Genomic DNA, 26,103 nt, shown 5'->3' on the forward strand with positions numbered 1-26,103 from the left:
GACTGCCGGTGCCACCCACGGCGGGGAAGAGGCGTGGTGTGCTGCAATATCCTTGGTTTGTGTGCTCCATTATTTACAAATACGAGGCATTATAGAGTTCAGTGCGGGATGTTTACGTTCAAAACAACTTGAAGTTTTTCCATCGGTAATTCACATGTAAATTGTCATTAAATTATGTACCATTAGAACTGATTTGTATGGATTTATGTTTTAATTGATTCAATTGAATCAATTCTGGATCTGTCTCTTATACACATCTAGATGTGTATAAGAGACAGCCCCTACCGCTACCCACCATCTCGTGGAGCGCCCCACCACCGTCCCGGCGTTGTGGCGGCCAGGATGGCGGGGCCTGGCGGGCGGGGGTGGCGTCTTCACCGCCACCAGAGCGGCGGGTGGCGGGCGACGATGGCGAGCGCAGCGGCGGTGCCCTACGACGCCCCCCGTGGGCAGAGTCAGCGCCGCCCCCCCGCCGCCCGCCTGCTCAAATAATTAATAATAATAATAAATAATCTACCTTATAACTTACGAAATATTATATCATACACAATAACAACATCTTCAAGTGATCGTTAGAATTGTAAACTGTAATTATGTTATATAATAATCGTCATTATTCTTCTTGTATATCAAATATTCATCCGAAGAAATCTTTTATTGCCAAATTAAATATTTTTATAAAACTCAAGTAATATCAATGGAACATAATTGTGTTGCAATTAATGCTGTAAATAATGCAATTAAATTATTATTATTACTGCACAATACTGAGACATGTCCAGCCATGCCATCTCACGCACCTCGGCCGCCGCCTGCGACGCGGTGGCCGCCAGCAACACCGCCGCCTCTGCAGGATGGCGGGGAAATGGATGAATATTGTGTGATGTTGGCAGCCCACCCAGCGATAAAAAGCCTCTTACAATTTCACGAGTATCAGATCAGCCGTTCCTAAAAAAATCATGACCTAAAAAATCGAATTAGTATTCCCAACTTTGTAAATTCAACTCGGAAGTGCTCCCCAACCTAAAAATTTATACGACTCAACTCGTACCTTGCCAGCATTGTCTCAGCAAATAGCCCTCTCTGCCCTGAGTGTGGCACTATGGACCTCTTCACACTGATGGCCGGCTACGTCAACCAATCACGTCTTGTGTAACCTATCTCGCCTTTTGTTACACAAGACGTGATTGATTGACGTACATATGTTGACGTAGTCGGCCTTCAGTATGGTACACCGGCTAAGGAAAACGTCAGTTTCGCTAATTAGCGGTTAGCGGACTGTGACCACCACTGGTAAAAATTACGAGTGTTCTCAATCATGCTCACTGGTCACCTCTAATTTATAATAGATGAATATAGGAAATTGCAATGATTAAACTGTTGGAATGGAAGAAATTATGCTCTCTGTGATTTCTATAGAAACTGTATCGCTAACCTGCTATTGCAACACTTTGTTTTCTTTCACATATATTTTTGAAAATAAAAATGTCAAGATTGCGATGCTGAAGAACAGGCTATACCGTGACATTCATGGTTGCCTTTTTTATGCAATGCCATGAACACGAAGAAACATGAAGAAACAGGTGATGGACTGTGGCACCCATCACCTCTTCAGCTGCCCATCGCATCCCACCTCTTGACTAACCCTGGACCGACGGCGGCATTCCTCTCATCGCTCTCGTCCTTCTCCGACGTCCTCGGAGAGGATCCTCCGCTCCCTCTTCCTCCCCCCAGGCAACTAACAACAATAACAGTAACATGCACTACCGGCACGCACCCAGTCGTTGCCAGCAGTAGCAGTCGTCGTAAGGTCCTGGCAGAGGCAGCGTGAGGTGAGGCTTGGTCAGCATGTGCTGCTGGCACGAGCGCACTGACGCCAGCTGCCTGCCACACTGCCAGCACTGCCGCTGGCACAACATCTGCAATACAGAACATCATTTATTGTCAGGGCTAGGACGCTGGGACAGCACCTGGATTAACCGTCCACATGGTGGTATTGGTGACCCAGAGCTGAAAATATGGACCGGTCAACCAAGCGTTAATAGTGAGGTGCCCCAGCCTGCTCACGTCCCCAGGGCTCAGAAAAGGAGCCCCAACCTGCGCCCCGGACCCCAGAATTACCATGTGGGCGAGGGCGAGGTAGAGCGCGCGTGGACGGACGGCGTGGGCGTGGGGGACGACGAGGCCGTGGCGGCGCCCCACGTGACGAAGAGCGGCGCCCGCGGTGGGCGTCTCCTGACGGCACAGCAGGCACGGCCAGACGCCCGCCCTGCGCAGCAAGGAGAGAGCACTGCAGGCACCGCGTGGATGACGAGATAAATGCTGCAGATAACAAGGAATTGTTCAAGGTTATGAATACATCGTTAGACGTGGAGCTGATCAACAACAACAACAGCTCTGCGGCATCAATACTTGTGCTAGGCAGGCCATTCCTGCTCCTCATGGCCTGCACGGCCCTCATATGCCTAATACAAATAACTGCAAGTTCATCCTTCCGTCGCCCTGTGCCACAATTCAATCATTTGGCGAATTTATATCAGGTTTTTCTGCAAGCATGAAGTTAATCTGAAGAGCATTTAGCCCTGCCATGCTCCGCATCACATTTAGCCCTGCCATGCTCCCTCTTATGTGATGTTGCTGCAGGTTTGCTTTAGATTTTACAGTATTTTCAAAGTTCAATCATTCACAACACTGCAGCAAGTCTGTTCACTCATTCACTACACTGCAGCAAGTCTGTTCACTTCCGTCCTGCTCTCCGTTGCTCTGCTGCAGGCCCCGCGGTGCAGGCTGACCTGCAGAGCTCCTGCAGCCGCGGCCAGCCTGCTCGTCCAGCGTCAGGCCTCTCCTCCTCCACGTCCTGCCAGTCCCCCTCCTGTAGTTCCTGTCAAATATTATTGAGATTATATCCATTTATTCAACAATGCCTAACTAGTTGACCATGCCTAACTGTTCAACAATGCCTAACTATTCAACAATTCTTAACTAGCCAATAAAGCTAAACTAGTCAACAATGCTAAATTAATCAGTATATGTGATTATACACAAATAAACTCCAAGACTAAATAATAACCATTTTCATCAATGCCATTGCATTTGACAAAAAAATGTGAAGTTTCCTTGCATGGTGAAGACGTTTTGTGTGTTTGTGTGAATTTGACTGAAGAATACATTTCTGGAACTTCTGCAGCATTTTTAAGCCACTAAAGTTGAATGAGTTCAGCACCTACACTGACACTTCTTGATGAGCTCAATAGTGCAGGCAGGCACATAATTATGAAATTTATGACAGAGGACTTCAGCACAAGCAAATAATAAATATTTTGATATGTGAATACCTAGTAATTAAATTTTCTCTGGACTTGTGACTAATGGACAGTTGACTAAATTATTTGTTAACAGGCAAATAATTGAGGTAAAATAATCAAATTTTAACAATATTCAAATGAGTAAAAAAATTCACTGCTAAGGCAACTCACTGTCTCGGGCGACTCAGCAGGCAAGGCCAGGCAAGCGTCCCCATCATATGCCTGCGCTTGCACTGCAATAACAAAACTTAATTATTACTAAAATCTATATAATGTTTTGCAATTCAGTTAAATTTCAATGTCATATAATCATAACACAATGAGTAAAATAGTCAATGTCAATTCTTGATTTACTTCTCTTTTAATTTATATTGTAAACATTATATATAGGTAGATTTTCTGCACATAATATCATGGAGGTAATTAAGATACTGCTTAAAAGAAGAGGGTTGCAAGCAGCAGGACTGAGAGCCACATAGGCTCTCATCAAGTGAGCAGGTATGAAGACAAATTAACTTCTATTATATACCAGTAACACTCACTGACAATATTAAGTAAAAATACGATATATATAGAGTAAATATACATACCTATATATTTACTTATGAAGAAATTTATAGAACATCTTACAAGTTTTGTTGATGGCAGCAAGGTTGGAGGCGTGGCGCCGTGACCTGACGTGCGAGTCATAAGAGCCGCGGCTGGAGAAGGCCTTGTTGCAGGCAGCACAGCAGAAGCTCTCAGTCTGCTGGGCTGCCTGCAAGTCAGAGCAAAGTGTCAGTGTACAAGAAATGTGGTACATTAAGTTAAACACATGTACTCTTAACAGATACCCAAATTTATGCTTAAAATGGACTGCACACCCAATTATTTACCTGTAAGTAACCAAGCCAACATGTCAGTAACATGATTATAAAGGAACTGCTCAAAAATCAATAAAAAATCATCATATTCTTAGCAAATTGCAAGGATACCAAAGGCACAAGTTTCCTGCTAAATTAAATACCTACCTCCTATATAATTGTTAACAAAAGTGCACGATTAAGATGTAAGATTCTGAATTCATTTAAAATATTTCCTTTTTGAGCTGTAAAATTTCAGTATAAAATACTACTGAATTGTAGCATGTCATTGAAATTATACTGCATGTAGCACAAGATACTAGGAATTATCCTATGGTACATAATTAAATTACTGAACAGTGATGCATTTTCATTAAATTATTCCTCATTCCTCATTAAATTATGAATTTATTGGTCCTTCTGTTAACAATTAGATAGGTATTCATATTAGTATTTATTACACTATTAGTACCATTAGACGTAGGTATTTCATCTAACAAATAATCTTGAATTTTACTATGTAGAATTTTAAAAAATTTGAATTTTAAAAAATTATCATTTCATGGGTGAATTTGAAATAATGCAGAACTTTTTTTACTTTTCACTAAATAAATAGAGAAGCCAAACAAGAATGGGTGAGAATGTCTATAAGCACTGGCATTCCTCTCATCCACATGCAGCTTCCACCTGATTTTCAAGTTTGGTCTAGCGGGAATCTTGCCACTCCAAAAATGGTGGGAAAGCTTTAGTCATGGTGCAAAGGTAGATATATTCCATGCCTGCCTAAGCATAAAGGCATTGCATACCCTTAAAATAGCATCGACGGCTAACAGCTTCACAGGCAAAGGTAAGTAACCCATCTCAGGAGATCATGAGAGGAAATGAAAATTTTTTAAAATATTCATACAGATTATCGATTTGTCTTCATTATAGATTCATCAAACAAGACAGCAACAAAAAGTGTTGCTAGACAAGTGAGAGAATATAAGAGGGCCTTGTGCGGCAGGGATCTCTGCTCCTATGGCTGTGTTTAGTTTTCAAGGGACTTCAATTTGGCTCTAAAGTGTGACATTGTTACCAGGGGTTGTAAACATTATTTTCTATTAATAGCACAACCTCATTTGAATTATGTATTGAGATGGCAGATAGATCATTAATTTTACTCTGTGTTCCTTGATATGTGAGTATATGTGCTCCAATATGATAGGCATCAACACCTGTCTGTGTTCCTCAAACATCTCAATTTCCTAACTATTCATGTTTTCCACAATCTTTGCAATAAACTAGGTAACCTTTGTTAAAACTTTGTTCAGTAAAAATCAGATAACACTAACTTAATTCTCCATTAAATTAATTACTTGCAATAGAGTAGTATATACAAGCTGATGACAAGTTCATCACACCCATATAACAATGGGCAAACTGCACTACAACATAGTACTAGATATATCTTCATAGCAGTAAACTGAATAGATTGGATCCTGGGCCACCCATGAGCAAAAGTGATCTGTAATGGCCCACCGGGAAAATTAGTCCATCAGACCAGGCTAAGTGGAAATTAAAGTTTAATTTTCTGATTTTTAATGATCAAAGTTAAAATAAAGGTTAAATAGTTGTTTACAAAGGATACATGAATATGGTTCTAGATCTTAGACTGGTAAAAAATTAGAATTAACTAAAGAAGAGAGTCCATCTCCTGTCCATGAGGATACATGGACACATCACACATGGACAGGTGATGATGGCTGGTAGGCTATAGTATTTGAGCCAATACATTGAGTTATACAGTTCNGAAGAGAGTCCATCTCCTGTCCATGAGGATACATGGACACATCACACATGGACAGGTGATGATGGCTGGTAGGCTATAGTATTTGAGCCAATACAGTGAGTTATACAGTTCCTTGCTTAATTAGTGCAAACTAAGAGCCTAAGAGGCATTTGACTTCCATTTAATATGCTTTGAAAACTCTCCTTATACAATTCTGTTGTACTGCAAATATGCAAAAGAACCAGAAAAGAAAGCAACTCTTTAAAAAAAATTAATGCTCTCTCTATCTAAATATGCCACTAAAAATCTTAAATGACAACACTGAGCATTGAATAAAATGTGGAATGTGATATAGATTGTAGAAATTTAATCCTAGAATATTGGCATACATTCCGGCACATTTAAAAAAAACTGGCATCAACAGAACATGTCAACACCTTCTGGGTATAGGATAAAAACAATTGTTTCACAGACAATTTTCAACAATTGCATGTGGATATAGTTTTTTTCATTAAACAAATCAGGAAAATGCCATAGGAACTGGAATGTAATATTAATTTGCCAGATTCACAGGCAATCAGGCATTTTTGTCTAATTCACAGGTTGTTTCTGCCCACTTTTCAAATTAGGACAGAAATCAGATTCTCCACATTCTACAGAGGACAAAGCTTGGGCCTGGGGCCATAGCCCATAGTGAAATTCAACCTGGACTGCTGGTCATTGGCTCACTCAGCCCCACTGTGCAGAGAGTGGATGAATATTGCAAGATCTTTGGCAACGCTTCAGTAGCAAAATTTATGCCTTCAGAAGATCTTGCCAACACATTTAGATTGAAATTCTTGCATTTTATATATATGTGTCAGTCTTCGGCCAACTATTTAAAAAAAAGTAAGGCTTCCGATATGTTGGATGGATCAGGTCGCAGTGAAGCTTGTATGGAAATCAGTTGCAATGAGTTCCCACCAAAAAAATGTAAACATCAAGCTTACGATTACGTAGTTGCGGTCACATTAGAGCGGTCAGACTGCATTATCACATGTTCAGTTGACACTTGCTGTACAATCAGACTGTTTTTAGGGTAAAAGTAGTTATTTGGGGTAACACATGCATGCAACCTTGTAAATAAGTTCGTGGCTTGTAAATAGTTTTTCATTACTCAGCGTAAATGGCTTTTCATTAAAAATTACCCGGCGACGCATCTTAAAATTACCCAGCAACGCTTAGGGCTTAAAACCCATATATTGGCAACGCTGCATCCACCCTCTGCGCCCTGGGTCATTGCATGTCCTATATGGTAACTGGATCAGTGGATCTGTAAGTCAAATGTATACTCACTGTCTGTGTCTGATCAGTTGATCTCAGATCTACTGACTTGGAGACTCCTGGCTAAATAAACTGGAGCAACATTTACTGTCTGGGACATGCTTGAATGAGTTGAATCTGCCTTTTCTAGTGATTGACTAATTGGTGAAGGCCTATTGTTGTTGGAACTTGAATGAACGTCTGTGGGCTTTTTTCCTACATTTGCATTTTGCCCCTTTCCATCATCCTAGCCGGGCTAGCCCTAAGCTAGACGAAAAGTACCTACAAGCCATAGTTGCAAAGCGGAGAATTTTTTAGACTCTCCCTCAAGTTCATTTTTGAGAAATTGAGTCCTATTACTCCTATAGGGTAAAAGTGGTATATTCTGACACATTAAGGACGCATCGAGAAATGAAAAAATATAAAAAAAAAACGTACGCGTTACGTAAGTTCTGTTGCCTTCACGTGACTCTCAAAACACTTCACTACGCATCAGCAATGATGAAACGTCACAAAATGTTGCCATATTTATTAAAAAACCTTTAGAATGGAAACCTACCAAATCCCTATATTCCGTCACTGTGTGTGGCAATATTTGACACGTGGTGAGTCGTATTGCATCAGCGCTTTAAATTTAACTGATACGTAAAAAACAGTTATTCACTATTTGGTAGAGCAAGGTCAACTGTCAAATTTGACACATTTTTCGATGATCTCACCAGGTGGCATGCATTAGGGTTGGATAGGTGGCATGCATTAGGTAGGGATAGGGGTTGTAAGGGGCGCTTCCTAATTAAATAAAAAAATTTGAATTTTTACACCGGAACCTACAAATATACTAGTATATATTGAGTTATAGGCCTTTTTGTTCACGGACTTAATTGGCCGTTTTTAGGCCATTTGGCAACTCTGAATTATGTACCAGGAGAAATACATTTCGAGGTACGCATATGTACCAATATGTAGTCAACGTGTTAAGAAGGCAACTCACGCATGCACCGTCACCAACCGTAGCTGCAATCCAAATAGCCTAATGCCCGAAACCGAATCTACTTCCATTTTTTAGATAAGTATTATGTAAGCAAACGATCCGGGACGTCGCTGTCCGCAAGTACGTAAATTTTGAGTGCATTAAATGTCAATCGATGCAATGGAGCAACAAATTGCTTCTAATTATTTTTTCAAACCATATTTGTATTTATTGACTGAATAAAATTTCATCAGATAATTAAAGGTATATTTTAGCTTCATATTTCGTGACGGTGCTGGATGTCGAAACATGCAAGTTCATGTTCATGCATGCCCATGCAATAGTGCATAAACTCTTCACTTAATGTATGAGCAGCAATACAAAATTGCTGCGCTTTTGTGGTCCAGCTGCAGCTCGGCCGTCATGTGAGTTGAAGCTGCAGATAATTTTTATCACGCTGACTATAATGTAATATTTATCATAAATAGTATTCTGCTATCTAAAAACGGCATTTATAGGTTGCACCTCAGGGTGAAAGAGTTTAGTATCCTGGTAGATATATAATATCACACAATACTGAAGCTCAATGGCATCCTAGTCCGATTGTAAACCTAGACTCTAAACGAGCCTCTGATTAACTATTACGCATGATGGTTTTGACAATGATATTTTACATACGTAAGTAGCGTAAGCAAGTATTGATAATGCTAAAAATTTCTCTATCTTGGTAACCTCTTGAGCGAACGTACAAAAATTTTCGTAAATTCTATTCCCAAATTCGTTCAGGCTTTAATTAAGGTGACAATGAATGTGGATTCAGGCTCTGCTGCCAAATGAAGCTAAGCCAGCGGACCCTGCAGCAGATGTCCTTCCCTGGTGGGGAAACAGAAACCGAGAATAGGAGCTGACAGGCAGACTCCCTGGGGCGATTGTCAGCCGTCAGTGGACAAGGCAGCGGTCACGAGATGGGTGATGAGGCAGCGGTCACGAGACGGGTGATGAGGCAGCGGTCACGAGACGGGTGATGAGGCAGCGGTCACGAGATGGGTGATGAGGCAGCGGTCACGAGATGGGTGACGAGTGTAAAGGAATGCAGACCTACTGCTCCAACCAGAGTCCAGAGAAGCTGACAAATTCAAATTATGGTCCAGAGTTCAGCTATGGAATCTATGGTGGACGCACTAACGCAACCGGGCCTCGTCACGGGATGCAAATCAAAACACGAGCAACTTTCTCTGCATTTAATAAACAATGAAAGGAAGGACAAGTAGAGGGAAGCCGGGTTACAGGTGCACTGAAACAGAGGGGTGTTACCAACTGGCCCCGAAGAAGTGCAGCCCTGGGCCCTGTGAACTGGTCCCGCACTGGCGATGGCGCGGATGGAGGGCAGCGAGGAGGTGTTGGAGGCCAATATTGTGAGTGGTGGAGCCAGCTGCCGGAGAACAGAGGAAGGCTTCAAATGAAAAAAAACATAGAATAGAATAGAAGTGTCGGCACTGAAGAAATAGGCCCATGGCCTGTTGTCGATTCATGAACTTTTCGTGACTAGATTCACAAGGGATCCGGCCTTTGGAACCCGATCTTTCCATACCTGACGATTGATTGAGATAGCTGCTGGACTTATTGCCTGGTCCGTAATTGTAATAAGGGATCTGATATTTGTGGTTGGAGTTATAATAGACCACAAAACTAAAGGCCATTGTCGGTTTATTATTTATGAAATTCTTCCAGCACTATTATTTTAATTCAAGTGCAATGTATGTTGAGTCATAAAGAATGGTAGTTCTGCCAAAGCTCACCGAGAACTACCAGCAACATTGTGAGTTGCATTTTTCACTGAATTGTTCTCATTTAATTTCTAATTCAACAATAAAGGAACTAAATGGAAGCATAATTAGAACTTTTGATACGACATAAGTATGAGTTAAATGTAATGCTCAAAATTTTCAGAGACCATTAAACTAAACTGGATTACAGAACTCAATGCTCTATTACAAGGACAAGATACAATNGGCGGTAGAGGGTTAACTTTAAAGTTATGTTCCCGGAGAGTGACATATGGCGGTAGAGGGTTACCTTTAAAATTATGTTCCCCATAATAATTATTATGATTTTAACAGAAAGTGAGTATAATAAACTATTTTAAGCGTGCTTGTTAATGATTTTAATCCATTGCCACTGAACAGGCATGCTACATACCGATGACGGAGAGTTATGGGCGGCATTGGAGGTTAAGTGCGAACAGTTGCCTGGAATTCATTTATATATTTTCTTGGCCCGGAGCTGCGAGCGTCCGCCTCTGACACTAGTGAACTAAAGACCAAATAATGTTCAGTTAGCTAGTAGCAGCTCTAGCCGGTTACAAAAACATCACAGAACATTCACAGCTTGATGTGGTCTCTCATGAACAAGATCTGCTCTCAAGAACACGATCTGCTCTCAAGAACAAGATCTGCTCTCAAGAACAAGATCTGCTCTCAAGAACAATATCTGCTCTCAAGAACAAGATCTGCTCTCAAGAACAAGACTCAAGAACAAAATCTGCTCTCAAGAACAAAATCTGCTCTCAAGAACAAGATCTGCTCTCAAGAACAAGATCTGCTCTCAAGAACAAGATCTGCTCTCAAGAACAAGATCGCTCAGCAGCCAAGTCTGAGCAGCAGCGACTGCGCCTCTTATCAACAAACTCGCATGTCTTACCAGCATCTCCCAGCAATATATATATTATATCTCCCAGCAATATATATATTATATCTCCCAGCAATATATATATTATATCTCCCAGCATTATTATTCAGGCTTGGATTACAGTACCTCACTCTAAACCTTTAAAAAGCCAAAGTATTTACAATGTGAATAACTTCATGTTGCACTAACGAATAAGTAATTTAGCCAATAAAACTTTCCATTTTGTTTAAATTTCTTTACAATATAATGAGAGTATTGTTGCGTTTCTCACATGTGGGCAATATATAAATGTTCTTAATTTTTTCATTTATCTGGAAACGAGCTATATATACTGTTATGTCCCCATAAAGGCTACTTCAGAAATTCTTTTATGTGAATTTGAAATGCAAAGAACAGAAAAATATTAAGTTTCCGAAATAATGGTTTATTTAAGCACATTAACTATATAGTGTTTAGTAAGAAGGAATAATTTTATTATACAAGCACCTTCACAAAAATCAATAGAGAAAAATTTGTGCCTAATTTTCACCGAGGATATGAGAATGTTGACACATTTTCTGCATCTATGCCACAAATCTGCTGCTTATTAGTAAATATCCTAACCCTATCGAAATTCGAAGACCTGTCAGCCGCTGGCACACGGACGCCCCAAGTTCTTATGGCCGGGTAAATTAGAAGCTCTATGTCCGCATTACAAGAACAAGATCTGCTCTCAAGAACAAGATCTGCTCCCAAGAACAAGATTGCTCATCAGCCAAGTCTGTGCAGCAGCGACTGTGCCTCTTATCAACAAACTTGAATATCTTGCCAGCATCTCCCAGCAATATATATATTATATCTCCCAGGTATATTATTTAGGCTTGAGTTGCAAAACTTCATTCTGGGCCTTCAAAAAGCCAAAAAAATATATATATATATATTTAAAATGTGAATAACTTCATGTTGCTCTAACTTATATGTACTAATGTTGTCAATAAAACTTTACATTACTACCTATGTTTCTATTTCTTTGCAATTTAATGGCAGCCATGAAGCGTTTCTCACATGTGGGTAATATTTATAAGTTCTTCATTTTGTAATTTATCTGGAATCAAGCTTTACATAGACACACTAATATCACTATGAAGACAAGGTCAGAAATTCTTTTATGGGAATTTGAAATTCAAAGAATAGAAAATAAGTTAGAAAAATACAAAAGTTTGCAAAATAATAGTTTATTAATCCATATTAACTATAGTGTTTCGCAAGAAGGATTAACTTTATTACGCAGGCACCTGCACAAAATTCCCTAGGGAAAAAACTTGTGCCTCACTGTCACTGATGATATGAAAATCTTGAAACATTCTCTGCTCTGCATCTATGCCACAAATCTGCAGCTTATTAATAAATATACTAATAAAATATATTCTAATAAATAAACAAACAAGTTAAGAAATTTATTGTTCATGGTCACCTTAAATTTCTTCTTGGGCACTTGCTGCAGTGACGGCTTGAAGCGGTCTAGGGCAGCCTGCACTGCAGCAGCCACCACGTCAACCAGGCGCACCTTCTGTCCAGCCTGGGCTGCCACCTGTACATATTACCATTCATAAATCTCTTAAGTAAAAGCGCAAAGGCATCCATACATACAGGTCTGTTAGTGCTTAACTTTACATAATTAATGCCTCTTTAATCTCTAGATGATGCCATCACTTTATAATATGATGCAGTTGCAATAATCATTAGTATGACAGGGGTCAAAAGTAGTTTCTGTAGATTTTTTTTAAACTTTTCATTGGAACACCAATGATTACAGAACATTGAAAATTATTTTTCTTCATGAAGAAGATAGGATATAGTAAAATATCAAATTGAAAGCTCACCTGTGCAACTGCAGCGCCCATGAGGCCACTGTCTATCACTGTGACTGCTGATGTTAGCAGCGCAGCTCATGACACACCAGCAGCACAGCACAATGAGCACATGGTGTTGAGCCATGATTGTGTTGAGGAAGTTCTGCTACTAGGAAATACAACTCATGCATGCAACACAATCAAATGATATATGAACTAAAACTAACACGAACATAATTGAGCAAAAGTTCTTTTGAAAAAAAATTTTCTTTGATTCTGTCACCTTGAAGCAGGACTGCAGTGCAGGAGTAGAAAATACACTTACACAAATATTGCACAATCCCATTTCAAGATTCCAAATTTTGAGTGAATTCAAAATTGCTGGGATACAAGTTTAAAGTCTTGCATTCATTCATCTAAAACTTAGGTGCAGTCTAGTGAGTTGTGTCCACATAAATAAATACACCTAACGTGACAAATTCCTCTATATTGTCATAAACTTTTGACACTAATGATCTGTTACGGTATTCTACATTCTAGAAATAATTTGCTTGATACTACAAAGCAAGACTGGAAAAGTTATGAAATTTTGCTAAATATCACAGCTACAACTGGGCAAATCCAAGGGGTGTTCATTTTTATGCAGGTATAAATTGTGCAGCTCATTAGGCTAAATCAGTTATTATCATTTATTCTGACTAGACTGGACCAATTACCCCGACTATTTTTAGCAGCCTTTTTTAGCCTCACAAGAGGAGGGGGGGCGCGACGGCCGTGTGCAAGACTGAGGCAGCAAGCATGTTGCTGTCGCTCCAAGTCCAATATACGCACTGAAATGTCGCGCACGGGGCAGAGTGGTAGCCCAGATGTAACTCTGTCTCCATCCCAGCATATGGTCGCATAGTGGAAATGCGCACACCAGTTCTGAGTCCCAGCCATGAGGCTTACTGGTCTCAATCCATCCTAATCAGTCCCGAAGTAGAGAAGGGGCTTGAGGAATTATATTAGTCGTGCATCAAATGACTCTTTTCAGTACGTGTCAATAGAAAACGAGTCTAATTGATGGAGCTAAACAACAAATTCACAAAAATTTTACCCTCGTTTTTCATTATATCATTTTAAGCAATAAATATTTCTTTGCTATTTTGAACCGGCAGATGTCACAAACTTCTTAGAGTAATAGCGTTAAGTATTCTTTATAAAGCTAAAAATGTTTAAATAACTGGACACAGAAGCGTGGCGTTATACGACATGTAATGTAAATAATATAATAATAAAGCGGTTTCAGCGTTTGTTGGCCGTAGGCCTGTCACCGATTCTTAACATGGCAGAATATTCACAGCTTTTTGCGGTATCGAACGCGCAATTCATTGCTTCAATTCTGCTTGCTTAACCGCCCGACCTCCTTGAGAAACTGGCGCACAGAGCTGGGATCGAACCCACACCTCTGCTCCAATCTTGGTACCCTGAACTTTAACCACTGGACTGATGTGCGAGCTGACCACAGCGAGCTTCTGATTGGCTGATGTCCAACGTGGTTTGATGGTACGGTTTAAGCCAAGTCTTGTGTACGCAAGTTTAGATAATGCCAAAACTAGGGTATATATAGGCAAGTTTTATCTTTTATTGTGCGCAGGTATAAAAAGTTGCAAAGTTTTGATAATCCGGCCCCAGGCAATGAACTGATTTACTTGGAAAGCAACCTACCAGTACGAGTACGAGATGGAGACCAATTCTATACATGATAACGCACAAGACTCATTCTATGCTATCTAGAAACCAAAAGGCATTAAAAAACAGATTATTCAAGTCGTTTAATGAGATCCATATATCATCTCAATCAATTCATATCCGTTTACAAGAACCGTATCGGTCAACTAAAGCTAAAACACAAGTGACTGGCTGAAGTAAAAAATAATCAGTATTGCATATCATTTCTAGGTACGATAATAATGGAAACTTGGGAAACTGAAGACCATCACTGGCCACCACGCAGACGCAGTACCAAGTGGAGGGTAGACTCCTTTTGGATGTTGTAGTCGGAAAGGGTTCGGCCATCCTCTAACTGCTTGCCAGCAAAGATAAGACGCTGTTGGTCGGGAGGGATGCCTTCCTTATCTTGGATCTTCGCCTTCACATTCTCGATGGTATCCGAGGCCTCCACCTCCAAGGTGATAGTCTTGCCAGTCAGGGTCTTCACGAAGATCTGCATACCACCACGCAGACGCAGTACCAAGTGGAGGGTTGACTCCTTTTGGATGTTGTAGTCGGAAAGGGTTCGACCGTCCTCCAACTGCTTACCAGCAAAGATGAGACGCTGTTGGTCGGGAGGGATGCCTTCCTTATCTTGAATCTTCGCCTTCACGTTCTCGATGGTATCAGAGGCCTCCACCTCCAAGGTAATGGTCTTGCCAGTCAGGGTCTTCACGAAGATCTGCATTGTCTGCAAAGCAAGAGTTGATTATTGAATACATTTGATAAACCTTACAGTTTACACATTCCCAACACAATTGTACTATCAAAAGAAGAGATATAAATAAAATTTTGCTCCAAAAAAATTACAGCTCTTAACTTATGGTTACTCAGCAATTTTTTCAAATTTTTATTATTACTCAGCAATTTTTAAACTTTCGAAAAAGTATTTCTTAACACAAAAAACAATGCTATTTACTATTAACACAATAGTTTCCAGAATACATAACTTCTTGGGAAAACTAAGTAAGTCCAACCCACCCCTAGTTTTGAAAATATTATACCAGAACCCAGCAATGCTACTCCTCTAGAGCACATCTCGCAGTACACAAGTTTGACATCTCGTGTAATGGCTTATGGAGCCTATTTGTCCAATGAGATGAAACATGACAATTAGATGCAGGCAATGATTTGTGAAATGCTGGTGCAACAAGTGAAATGCTGGTGGTTCAAATAAATATACAAGACCTATCTAGCAGACCCAGCCAATATATAAACATTTCTACTTGTTACTGGAATCTTGTTGCTCTAAAGTGATGTACAATTCAACATTTCTGAAATCTCAGAGCCCAATCCTTAACTTTTTAGAGATAATTCACCTAGCAGGAATTTTGTGGCTCCTATAGTAGATCTATTCTGAGCTTAGCACCAGATGTAACTTTTTACATTCCACAGAATTTGAGCAGTACAAGGAGAAATCAAATTTAAGTTTTTTTGAAGCAAAATTATGGGCAACTGTTCAGTTATTATGCCTCCAGAATTCCATCCTGATTATGAAATCTCTTGAACATAAGGAATTTTTTTTTCTTTGAGCTTATAATGTAGTCAAATAATGTCTTCCAATAACCAATATATTCAACAGTCACTCACAGTCAACCCCCAAAACAATGAGCAAGCAGGAGCTTCAAGTGATTCAATACATTGCCAGTGTAGCAAAATGGCAAAACTAGGACCCACACATGAAGCAATGAAGAAGACCAAAATGACTATTCAAATTTCACCAGTAGACCAAAGTGCCTATTCAAATTTCACCAGTACCATAGACCAAAGTGCCTATTCAAATTTCACCAATAGACTCTAATGCCTATTCAAATTTCACTAGTAGACCATAATGCCTATTCAAATTTCACCAGTAGACCAAAGTGCCTATTCAAATTTCACCAGTAGACCAAAATGCCTATTCAAATTTCACCAGGAGACTAAAAAGCCTATTCAAATTTCACCAGTAGACCAAAATGCCTATTCAAATTTCAGCAGTAGTCCAAAATGCCTATTCAAATTTCAGCAGTAGTCCAAAATGCCTATTCAAATTTCACCAGTAGACCAAAAAAATGCTTACTTAAATTTCACCAATAGACAAAATGAGTATTCAAATTTCACATATCATTTCTATGGACTCCACCTAATTTCTCTGGCAGAGAAAAATATCCCATTATTGCCAGCAATAATAAGAAATTAACTTTCAAATGCTACCTTGTATCCACAATTATTTTCACTTCAGACCAATATTACAAATTGGTCATGAAACAGAAAATTCCTGCAACCTATCTAATCAGCAACAGCTGGCTTTCATGGATAGCATTATTAGATTAACCCTTTTAAAGATGAGTTACCATATTTTGTCACTAAAAATGTCACATAAAGTCCCACCACAGCACCAGCTTGTGTTTGATGCAACTATATTTTTATGTCTGTCAGCCAATCATTGAGAATCTTTCCATTGTTCTGTAACTAGCATCACCTTTTATAAAACCCATAAACAAAAATGAAGTTTTCATTCAAAATTTTGAAGACAAAATTTATGGTCATTTCATTTTTTCATGACAGAAGTAGCACTTTCTATGCAATTATTCAGAATAACTTGATGAAACAGTTATACTGAAATTTGGTAGTTATTCTTAATATTTGTAACCTTCAATTTAAAGTATACCTATCAGCAAGATTTTATAACTGTGACTGCATCTATAAATTCTTCACAAATTTACCTCAATATGAAAAGCTTAGATAAATGCATACAAATAAATATACATAAATAATTCAAATCTGTTCTTTCTTGAACTGCTTGCAATTTATTTACTCCAATTTCAATGAGAGGCTTGATAGCCCATGGATTGATAATTACCAAGTGGTTTTTCAACCACAGGAACAGCAGAAATAATATGCATTTAAAAATTACTTTTTAAAGACAATGCTTCTTAAGTGTCTCCTATGTTACAAATGTATGATAAATTTCTAATTTTTTCACATATTAAAAAATGTATATTTTTTATTTTTAATATCATTTTTTACAACACTTCTCTTTAACTTCACTTCTTGTTTGTCTGTCTGTCTGTCTGCTACAAATATTATAATCAAAATTCAACACACTTCTACTTATCCCATCGATCTGAAATTTTGCACACTTGCGTAAAGTTGGAGACAATGCAAGAATCAAATGACAAAATAAATGATTTTAATAATTAAATTTTTTTTTAATATTAAAAAAATTGAAAAAATAATTTTGTCAGCTACAAATCTTATAACTGATATTTGACACATTTTTACCTGTCCAATTAATCTGAAATTTGGCACACATGCGTAAAGTTGTAGACAATGCATGATTCAATTGACAGAATAAATAATTTTGAAAAAAAATTTATATATTAAAAAAAATTGAAAAATCTATTTTTTAATATTCGAAAATAAAATAAGAAATTCATTGTACGGTACATCTTTAACATTGGAGACACTGGATTCTTTAGAAGTGTTGTCTTTAAAAAGTAATTTTTAAACGTATATCATTTTTTCATATTTATTGTCAATTGATTCAAGCATTGTCTCCAACTTTATGCAAGTGTGCAAAATTTCAGATCATTTGGACTACCTATTAGAAGCGTGTTAAATATTGATCAATAGATTTCTAGCAGACAAAGAACAAGAAGTGAAATTAAAGAGAAAGTGTTGTAAAAAAAACTTTGGTAGCCAATTCAGTGATTCTCCTGATTAACTTAAAGATTCCATTCAAATCTTGTACATGACAGCAATGACATTCCTGATACATGCAGGGGATCTTGAAAAATGATAAAAAAAATTATGAGCTGGAATTTAGGAAATGTATATAATAAATGAATAATTCATCATTAGCTGAATATGTTCAGAATACTACATAATATTGAGATGACAGACCAGCATATTTTGTTTAAGACATGTGGTATGCTTTTGTGCCTATCTCTATACTTCGATCCAACTAATAGCTTTGATCAACCAAATTTTGTTGGGAAACAAAAGAATTTCATGTTAAAACCCTGCTTTGCACTCATCACTAAGTTCTTTACTTGCATGCCTGGCTGCATTAAAAGATACCCTAACAAAATTCGGGGACCGCCTAGGCTTCGGCCGAATAGTCACTACACTCGGCGCAAAGTTATTCTGGGTCAGTTGGCCAACTGATCACAATCAGTGACTAGTCAGAACCTCCTGGCCAACTTTATGGTCTTCTGAGAGTAGGGCAAGAGTTGGCAGAATCCCCTCAGTCCCCTCACCAGGCTCTGGTAGCTGTCTGATTAGGGGACCGGAATGTAGACCAAAAAGCGGACATAGAGAAGCTGATTTACATTCGGTCCCAGTCCTAGGCGGGTTCCTAATTCAGGCTTGCCACCAACTAAAAATTTTGATAGGGTAGTTGCCAGCAAGCCCAAGTGATTTATAGTTTCTTTACTTATTGAACTTGCCAGCTAAAACATACTTCTTAAGGACAATAAATTTGTTGCATATCCTTCCTAAATTCCAAGGCTCGGCAGAGTGCAGACTGCAACTGCAAGAAGTCCCAGTGCATCTTAATTGTATTTAGAGTCACAACTACAAACATATACCATGTATACTTGCTTGATTAATTCACAGATTAAAATGAAATTAATTACCATGAACATTCATCAACTGAAATCATTTCAAGACTTTCAAGTGTTACAGGATAACATACATTTGCTTAACACTTTGACTGCGACTCACAAAATAGCCTGTTGTCCCGTGGTGCGACTCATTCAAACTTGAATAACTTGAGTTACAGACAAGGCAGCGAGATCAGGGCTAGTGCGCTGCTCTTGTCTGAGCGAGCTCTACAAGCTTCTGACATAAAAACCGCGAGCCTCTATTGGTGCATGTCGCCTGGGATGGAAACTTTCATATTTCTAGGCAACGTGCGCCATATGAGGTACACGGTATTTATTATTCAACTACAATAAAAAACTTGCATCACACGGGTACGAACGCTTAAAAAAAAACATTTTCTGTGCAAATGAAATGGATTGTGACTGCAATAATCAAACTACAAATCATTCTGGGGTAAAATGCTGCTAAATGAGAAGTTTATAATTCATTTAGATGATTTCTTACAAAACTGCTCTAAGCATAGCATGAAGTGGTACCAACAACTGTTCAAGTTATTGGCAAAAACTGTAGCAAATGCCTGGGTGCTTGGTGATCAGTTCTATAGTCAGTAAAAATCGATGTGAATTGCTGAAGTTGTTGAAGATTACTGAATGTATTTTCACTAGTAATAGGTCAGACACGTGAATTTATTTAATACTTTTTCTTTTTCGTATCCACTCATTATTTCAGGCTACATTCCAACTACTAAAATTCTTATGATTCGATTGCACAACGTTCATATAGGTTTTTGAAAACATTATTGTCAATTATCAATCATATTTTTCACAAGTTCATGATCTGGCTGATATTTTAAAGAGCTTTTTCTAAAAAATTAAATTTTTCAAGCGTGCGCCATATATGGCGCACATCGCAGTTTGGGACAAGCATGCATGTACCATATATGGCGCACGTCGCAGTCAAAGTGTTAAATTTCTTGACCCAAAATAGTGTGAAGTCCCTTCAATGTCAAAATGTAAATGCATTTCTTTTCATTGTCAATAAATGCAAATACAAGAATAAATAAATAATAAGATGTCAGTAAGCCATATAAATCACTAACACGCTCGAATTTTTTGGACAAAATTCAACCCATATATTTTTGGTATATCTTTTTATATTCATTTGATATTTTATATTTAGATATATGAATATTTCATATTTTTTAGCCTCTTACATGGTATGAATTTCATCATTAATTTTTGGTAAATGAAAAATTTGTGCACATACAGTCATGCTGACATTATCTAGAGATCAGAAATCAGAATCTAGATTCAATTTTATAAATTGACTGACATTGAGCAACTAAAACAATCAAGTTACTAGCATGGATCACTTTTGGATCTATCCTGTATGAGTGGCTTGACTTTTTATTTTGTTTGGCGTACATGCTGCATTGAAGGCTCCGGACCTCCAGCGTACAGTGTACATGCCACACCATCCTGGGTAATGGCTAAAGGGTATGGTATGCCACACTCAGGATTATGTATGTTTTCAGGGAATTTTCCCATGCATTTTGACTTTTTTCAAGCTATTGCAGCACACAGTTGGTGCAACTTCTGGCCATCCCTGCTTGCACGTGCAAGCGTTGGCGCAGCGCGCGTAAGCGTCGGCACAGCGCGCGCAAGCGTTGGCGCAGCGCGCACATACATTTTGTCAAGGGACAAGAGACAGAAAATGTACAATACTTAATAATTGATATGCATTTAATTATCCATCAATAATCTATGATTTTCCTTGATATGGAAATTTTGTGAAAGTAAAAATCTAGAAATTCATTTTCAAAGAAATTTTCTACAAATTTCTTATACAAACTGGCGAACATCGTTTGTTTACCTTCCATAGACCGTCCGGACGTGAGGCTATATTCTGTCCGGACGTGAGGCAAGTGGTGAATAACCAAGTCCTCAGAAATTGGACATATGAAGTAAACAAATATTAGTGTTAAATGACAGATTTTGCTCATTCTATATATACTATTATTGCGCTGATAGGGTTATTAGAGATTCTACGGTTAATGCAAGGAGTCAGAAATAATTTCATCATTGTAATTAATGGAAAATAGTTTTGAGTACAAAATCTTTTGTAAATAAAATATGTCCTGACATAACTGTCATCAGAAATTCCCAACATCGTCTTTACATACTTTTACGCAATGCTGCTTCATCGTCATGTGATGACGTCTCGGACAAATTTACGGCCGTACTTGCGGCCGGTTTCGCGGCTGGACTCTGTACCTGAAATATCTCCAATAAAAAATATGTACCTGAAATATCTCCAATGGCCTAACGGTGATGTCAAGCTCGTGACAATTATTTATAATATCGCCTTCATTCGTGAGTTATATGACAAAACGTACCAAAATTTGCAGTGTACCACTATGGTGTACCAGCCATTTCTTCTAAAATACTGAACAGATTTTAATGAAATTTTGCACATAGAAGAAGCCTAACCTCCCAACGGTGTGATGTTTAGCTCATGACAATTTTTTATGTTTTGCCTTTGTTGGCGAGTATTTTTCTCTTTTCCCTCACTCGTGATTTAAACAGCAAAATGGTGTGTAAATTCGCAGTGTACCAGAGATTTCTTCTAAAATACTGAACAGATTTGAACAAAACTTTGCATATAGAAACCTAGCCTCCCAACGGTGATGTTTAGCTTGTGACAATTTTTTCGATTTTGCCTTCGTTTGCGAGTTATACGGAGAAACGACCAGCATTTCTCAGGCCGATTTTTAAACTTTCATTGACCAAGAGCCATATACATAAAGCCGTATAACTCGCGAACAAAGGCAAAATTGACAAAATTGTCACAAGCTAAACATCACACCGTTGGGAGGTTAGGTTTCTATATGCAAAGTTTTGTTCAAATCTGTTCAGTATTTGAGAAGAAATCTCTGGTACACTGCAAATTTCGGCACGTTTCGTCATAGAACTCACAAATGTAGGCAATATTAAAAAGAATTGTCACGCGCTTGACATCACCGTTAGGCCATAATGAATATGTGAACCAAGTTTCATCAAGCTATGTTCAGTACTTTGGGAGATATTTCAGGTACAGAGTCCGGCCGCGAGGCCGGCCGCAAGTACGGCCTTAAATTTGTCTGAGACGTATGAGTCTCTTGAAGCTATTCATATTTTATAATTGTTTGTTGTTACTTGTTAGTCTATATAATTAACCTTCAAAGTTGCAAAAAATGAGAACCGAAAATTCAAAAAAGTGCAGTGCCTGTATTTTTGTTTCAATGGGTTTGCACCACACAAACCCATTTCTCCAGCCGGGAGGATGTCGGGAACGCAACGTATTCCTGACATTGACATTCAGGTTTGTACTATTTGCCAAAGTCAGTCCTTCAACGGGGCGCCAATACTTCAGTCAGTGACGTGCCTCATCTTAACCAAGTAACCAAGTCCTTCGTTAGAAGGAGCCAATCTCAAGTCATGTGGATTGTCGCCTTCTACTATTCAGTTTTGTAATTAATTTCCAACCGAATTGTGATCTATGAATAATTATTCATAACATTGCCGACTCTTAGAACCCGAGTTAACACGTTAGAAATCTACTCAACGTGATGCAGATATTTGTTCGTGTGTGATAGCATTGCTGGGCATTCATCTTTAAACAACTTTAGGAGCACGGCGCATGCCCACTATGCAGAGGGTGGATGCAGCGTCGGCAATATATGGATTTTTAAGCCCAAAGCGTCGCCGGCCATTTTAAAGATGCGTCGCCGGGTAATTTTTAATGAAAAGCCATTTACGCTGAGTAATGACGAACTATTTACAAGCCACGAACTTATTACAAGGTTGCATGCACGTGTTACCCCAAATAACTAATTTTACCCTAAAAACAGACCGGTTGTACAGCAAGTGTCAACTGAACAAGTAATAAAGCAGTCTGACCACTCTAATGCGACCGAAACTACGCAATCGAAAAAATGTTGTTTACATTTTTTGCGGGAACTCATCGCAACTGATTTTCCGACAAGCTTCGCTGCATCGTAATCCAGCCAACGTACCGGAAACCTTACTTTTTTTCTAAATAGTTGGCTGAAGACTGAGAAATATATTAAATGCAAGAATTTCAAGCTAAATGTGTCGGCAAGATCTTCTGAAGGCAAAAATTTTGCCGATAATGCGTCGCCGTAGGTCTTTAAATCTTTGTTCACTCTCTGCACAGTGGGCGCATGCTGGCGCACGGTGCACTTTTTTACCGGCATATTACGGCACACGGCGCAAATTGACGCAATGATAATTAAAATTCCCGCGCACCTGGCACATCTTTCTGACTGTGGCAATTGGTATGAGCCCTCAGCCATCAGCTAGTATGGAATATATCTATTTCACGAGCCGCGACTGAATTTTTCGAGCCGTGGTTTTATGGATTTGCCAGCCCTGATTCCATTTCTACGAGATGTGATTCTATTTCACAGAGCCGTGAATTCCATATCTCGGCCATGAAAAGCCATTTACGAGGTGCGAATTCGAATTTATTTACAAAGTTTATGCACGTGTTACCCCAAATCTCTAATTTTACCCTTAAACAGTCAAACGGCAAGTCGGCAACAATAAAATTTGTCTCTACTGTAAGTTCAGCACGTGTTAATATACAGTCTGACCGCTTTGACATGACCGCAACTATGCGCGATCTTCAACAAACGTTTCGTTTACTTGTTTACATTACGATGTTTATGTTTTTTCTGCAAGATATTTTTGGCGGAAACGGTAAAGCAATGTGGATTGCAGAAGTTGAAAATTTTATAAAATGACATGATTGCGAAGTGCAAACCGCGATTTTTTAATCAAACAAAAATTTATGACATTCGAGCCACGAGATTTCATACCTACTGAAATTATATGATATTAGAGCAGCGATATTTCAGACAAAAATAGGACTTTTCCAGACTAGGCCATCAGCCCATCATCCCAGTCCCCAGACATCCCTAAATTTCACCCTGCAGCTGAGCTCAAGTTAAGATTGGTAAGTACATGCCATTGCCATTGGCCATCATCACTCACTTCCCTTGGCAAAGTGGAAGTTAGGTATTCATTTAAAATTAGTACAGGATTTCTACAACATAAACAGAAGAAAAGATGAACAATTAATCAAACAGTTTGCCTGATAAGCTCTCATCAGAACTTAATATTCCTATTCAGCCTTCAGGCTATTCAAAATATGAACTTCAAGGCTAGTTGCTACTGAGACTTCCAAAAACTGCACTGCTACGTCACCGTGACAGTGCGTGACTGCCAAGGCCAAGCCAGCCTACCGTTCGGCGTTCATCACGGTTCATGCAATCATTCAATAATTCATACTGTCGCAATGTGGAATAACGTATTAAACACACAATGTCAAACACACAAATAATCTGAGCCCGAGGGCCGTAAATCATAGTTAATAGTAACTTAATACAATGTGCTACTTACAATTGAACTTAAGATTTGAAACTTTATAGACAACGCGAGCGATGTAAACGGTATACTTTACTTTACCACAGCGACGTCAATGATAACGCACGCAGCAGCTGTTGCAGCTTTTATACCTGAGCCGTTCTTTGTCAAGAAGATTGCTCCGTTATAAGAACTAGTCCCAAAACCTTCTGGAATAATTCAATATTTTTTGATAAATTTCGCTTGTTGGAAGCACAAAAACTAAATTATAATTCAGAATTCTAATTTGAGCGATGAGATCATCAATAAATCTGGTCTTACGGACACAAAGCCATGATGTTAATTTTCTCACTTTGTTAACTGTACCCAGAACCCAAACTTATTCTTTCAAGCTGATAATAATGACTGAACTAAACGAAAATTACTTGCGTTAACAGATTGAAAAGCATCTGTAAGATTAGAATGAAACGTCTAATCTATTTTGATGTCCTGAGCTTTCAATAGCGTAAACGTTGAACAAAGAGACAGAGAAAAACATAATCGATCAGCTGAGCTCTGCTAACTTTCATTCTAGACATTCATATACATGATTTAAAGCCTATTTTTTAAAGACCCATGTAATGAGTGAATGGGATTAACATATCCATAAAACTTTTTAACTTTGAGTGTAAGTATAGTTTAGCCAGTTAGCTATTTAGGAATCAGGAAATGTACACGTGAGCTTTGTGCAACGTTCATGTGAGTCGTCAGCGATGCAGTTTTCCAGATATTTGTTTTTACTGACAACTTTATCCTTACATATTCGTTTTTAATACAATTCTTATTAGTTAGTTTGACAATAACTATTATATGTAATCATTTCAGGCTGAGATCTATCGGCTTGATCTTGTCTCGCATTCACGTGAGTGTGAATGCGGCTTGAGGCCGTCAGCTGTTCGCTAGCATGGCGGCTGACCGACCAAGAGAGACGCAACAGATTTTTTTTTATTTCTTATACACTTGGTGCAGGGCAACGCTCGGTGGACGAGAATGTTTATTATAAGGCACATGACACAGCACCGCGACTCTGCTGCGTTTCAGTCGTAAACGATTCAGGTTCGAGTTCATTTCTGAGAAAATAGTTTTGAAAACTTTTAACATGATTTTATTTAAATAAACAGCAAGATTATTCCTGATTTGAAAAATGGCGAGATTTTAACGTGTGATTCTATATTGCGTCGTCCCTGAGACTAATACAGTCATATAATGTATGTTATGAAAAAAAGAGTGCATGCAATGCATGCAATATGAGTATTGAGTAGCATCGCACAAAGCATACAAAGAATGCATGTAAAGCGCGCACATCATAACGGCTGCAGCTCTGAACAAAGATGGCGGCGCCCTGATCACGCTAACACAGGACAAGTTTACCTGATAGTTCAATTTTTTATTTATGTTTCCAATGGTATTTTATTTACTAAGTATTTATATTAATTGTGTGGTCTTTCTGCATCAATTTCCTACATATTCATAGTAAAATGTTGACTCATAACTCTGGTGGCAATATCATCGATTATATAATCAAATGTAATACCTTAAAAAAACAGATAAGAGTTGATGAATCACGTACCGTACGTACCCGTCACTGA

The 26,103-nt window shown here is 38.6% G+C and overlaps 2 protein-coding genes across 2 annotated transcripts; both read right to left on the bottom strand.

Moving 5' to 3' along the window:
• Positions 1 to 295: 295 nt before the first annotated feature.
• LOC108670888 lies at positions 296 to 13,000 on the bottom strand (the record flags this gene model as incomplete). The annotated part of the gene is made up of 10 exons (XM_047880419.1): positions 12,741 to 13,000; positions 12,332 to 12,448; positions 9,377 to 9,622; positions 3,936 to 4,062; positions 3,477 to 3,538; positions 2,793 to 2,881; positions 2,122 to 2,269; positions 1,778 to 1,919; positions 801 to 847; positions 296 to 480 (listed from the first exon to the last, which is right to left on the bottom strand). Coding segments are annotated over exons 1-10 (1,184 nt in total), but the record flags the coding sequence as incomplete, so codon positions are not given.
• Positions 13,001 to 14,511: 1,511 nt separating this feature from the next.
• LOC108670891 (polyubiquitin) lies at positions 14,512 to 24,592 on the bottom strand. The gene is made up of 2 exons (XM_018158379.2): positions 24,512 to 24,592; positions 14,512 to 15,153 (listed from the first exon to the last, which is right to left on the bottom strand). Exon 2 carries the CDS (start codon positions 15,148 to 15,150, stop codon positions 14,689 to 14,691), a length of 462 nt encoding a protein of 153 aa, XP_018013868.1. The 5' UTR covers positions 15,151 to 15,153; positions 24,512 to 24,592; the 3' UTR covers positions 14,512 to 14,688.
• Between the last annotated feature and the right edge of the window lie 1,511 nt (positions 24,593 to 26,103).

Source organism: Hyalella azteca, unplaced genomic scaffold (assembly GCF_000764305.2).
Source record: "Hyalella azteca isolate HAZT.00-mixed unplaced genomic scaffold, Hazt_2.0.2 contig609, whole genome shotgun sequence".
NCBI classification, from domain to species: domain Eukaryota; kingdom Metazoa; phylum Arthropoda; class Malacostraca; order Amphipoda; family Hyalellidae; genus Hyalella; species Hyalella azteca.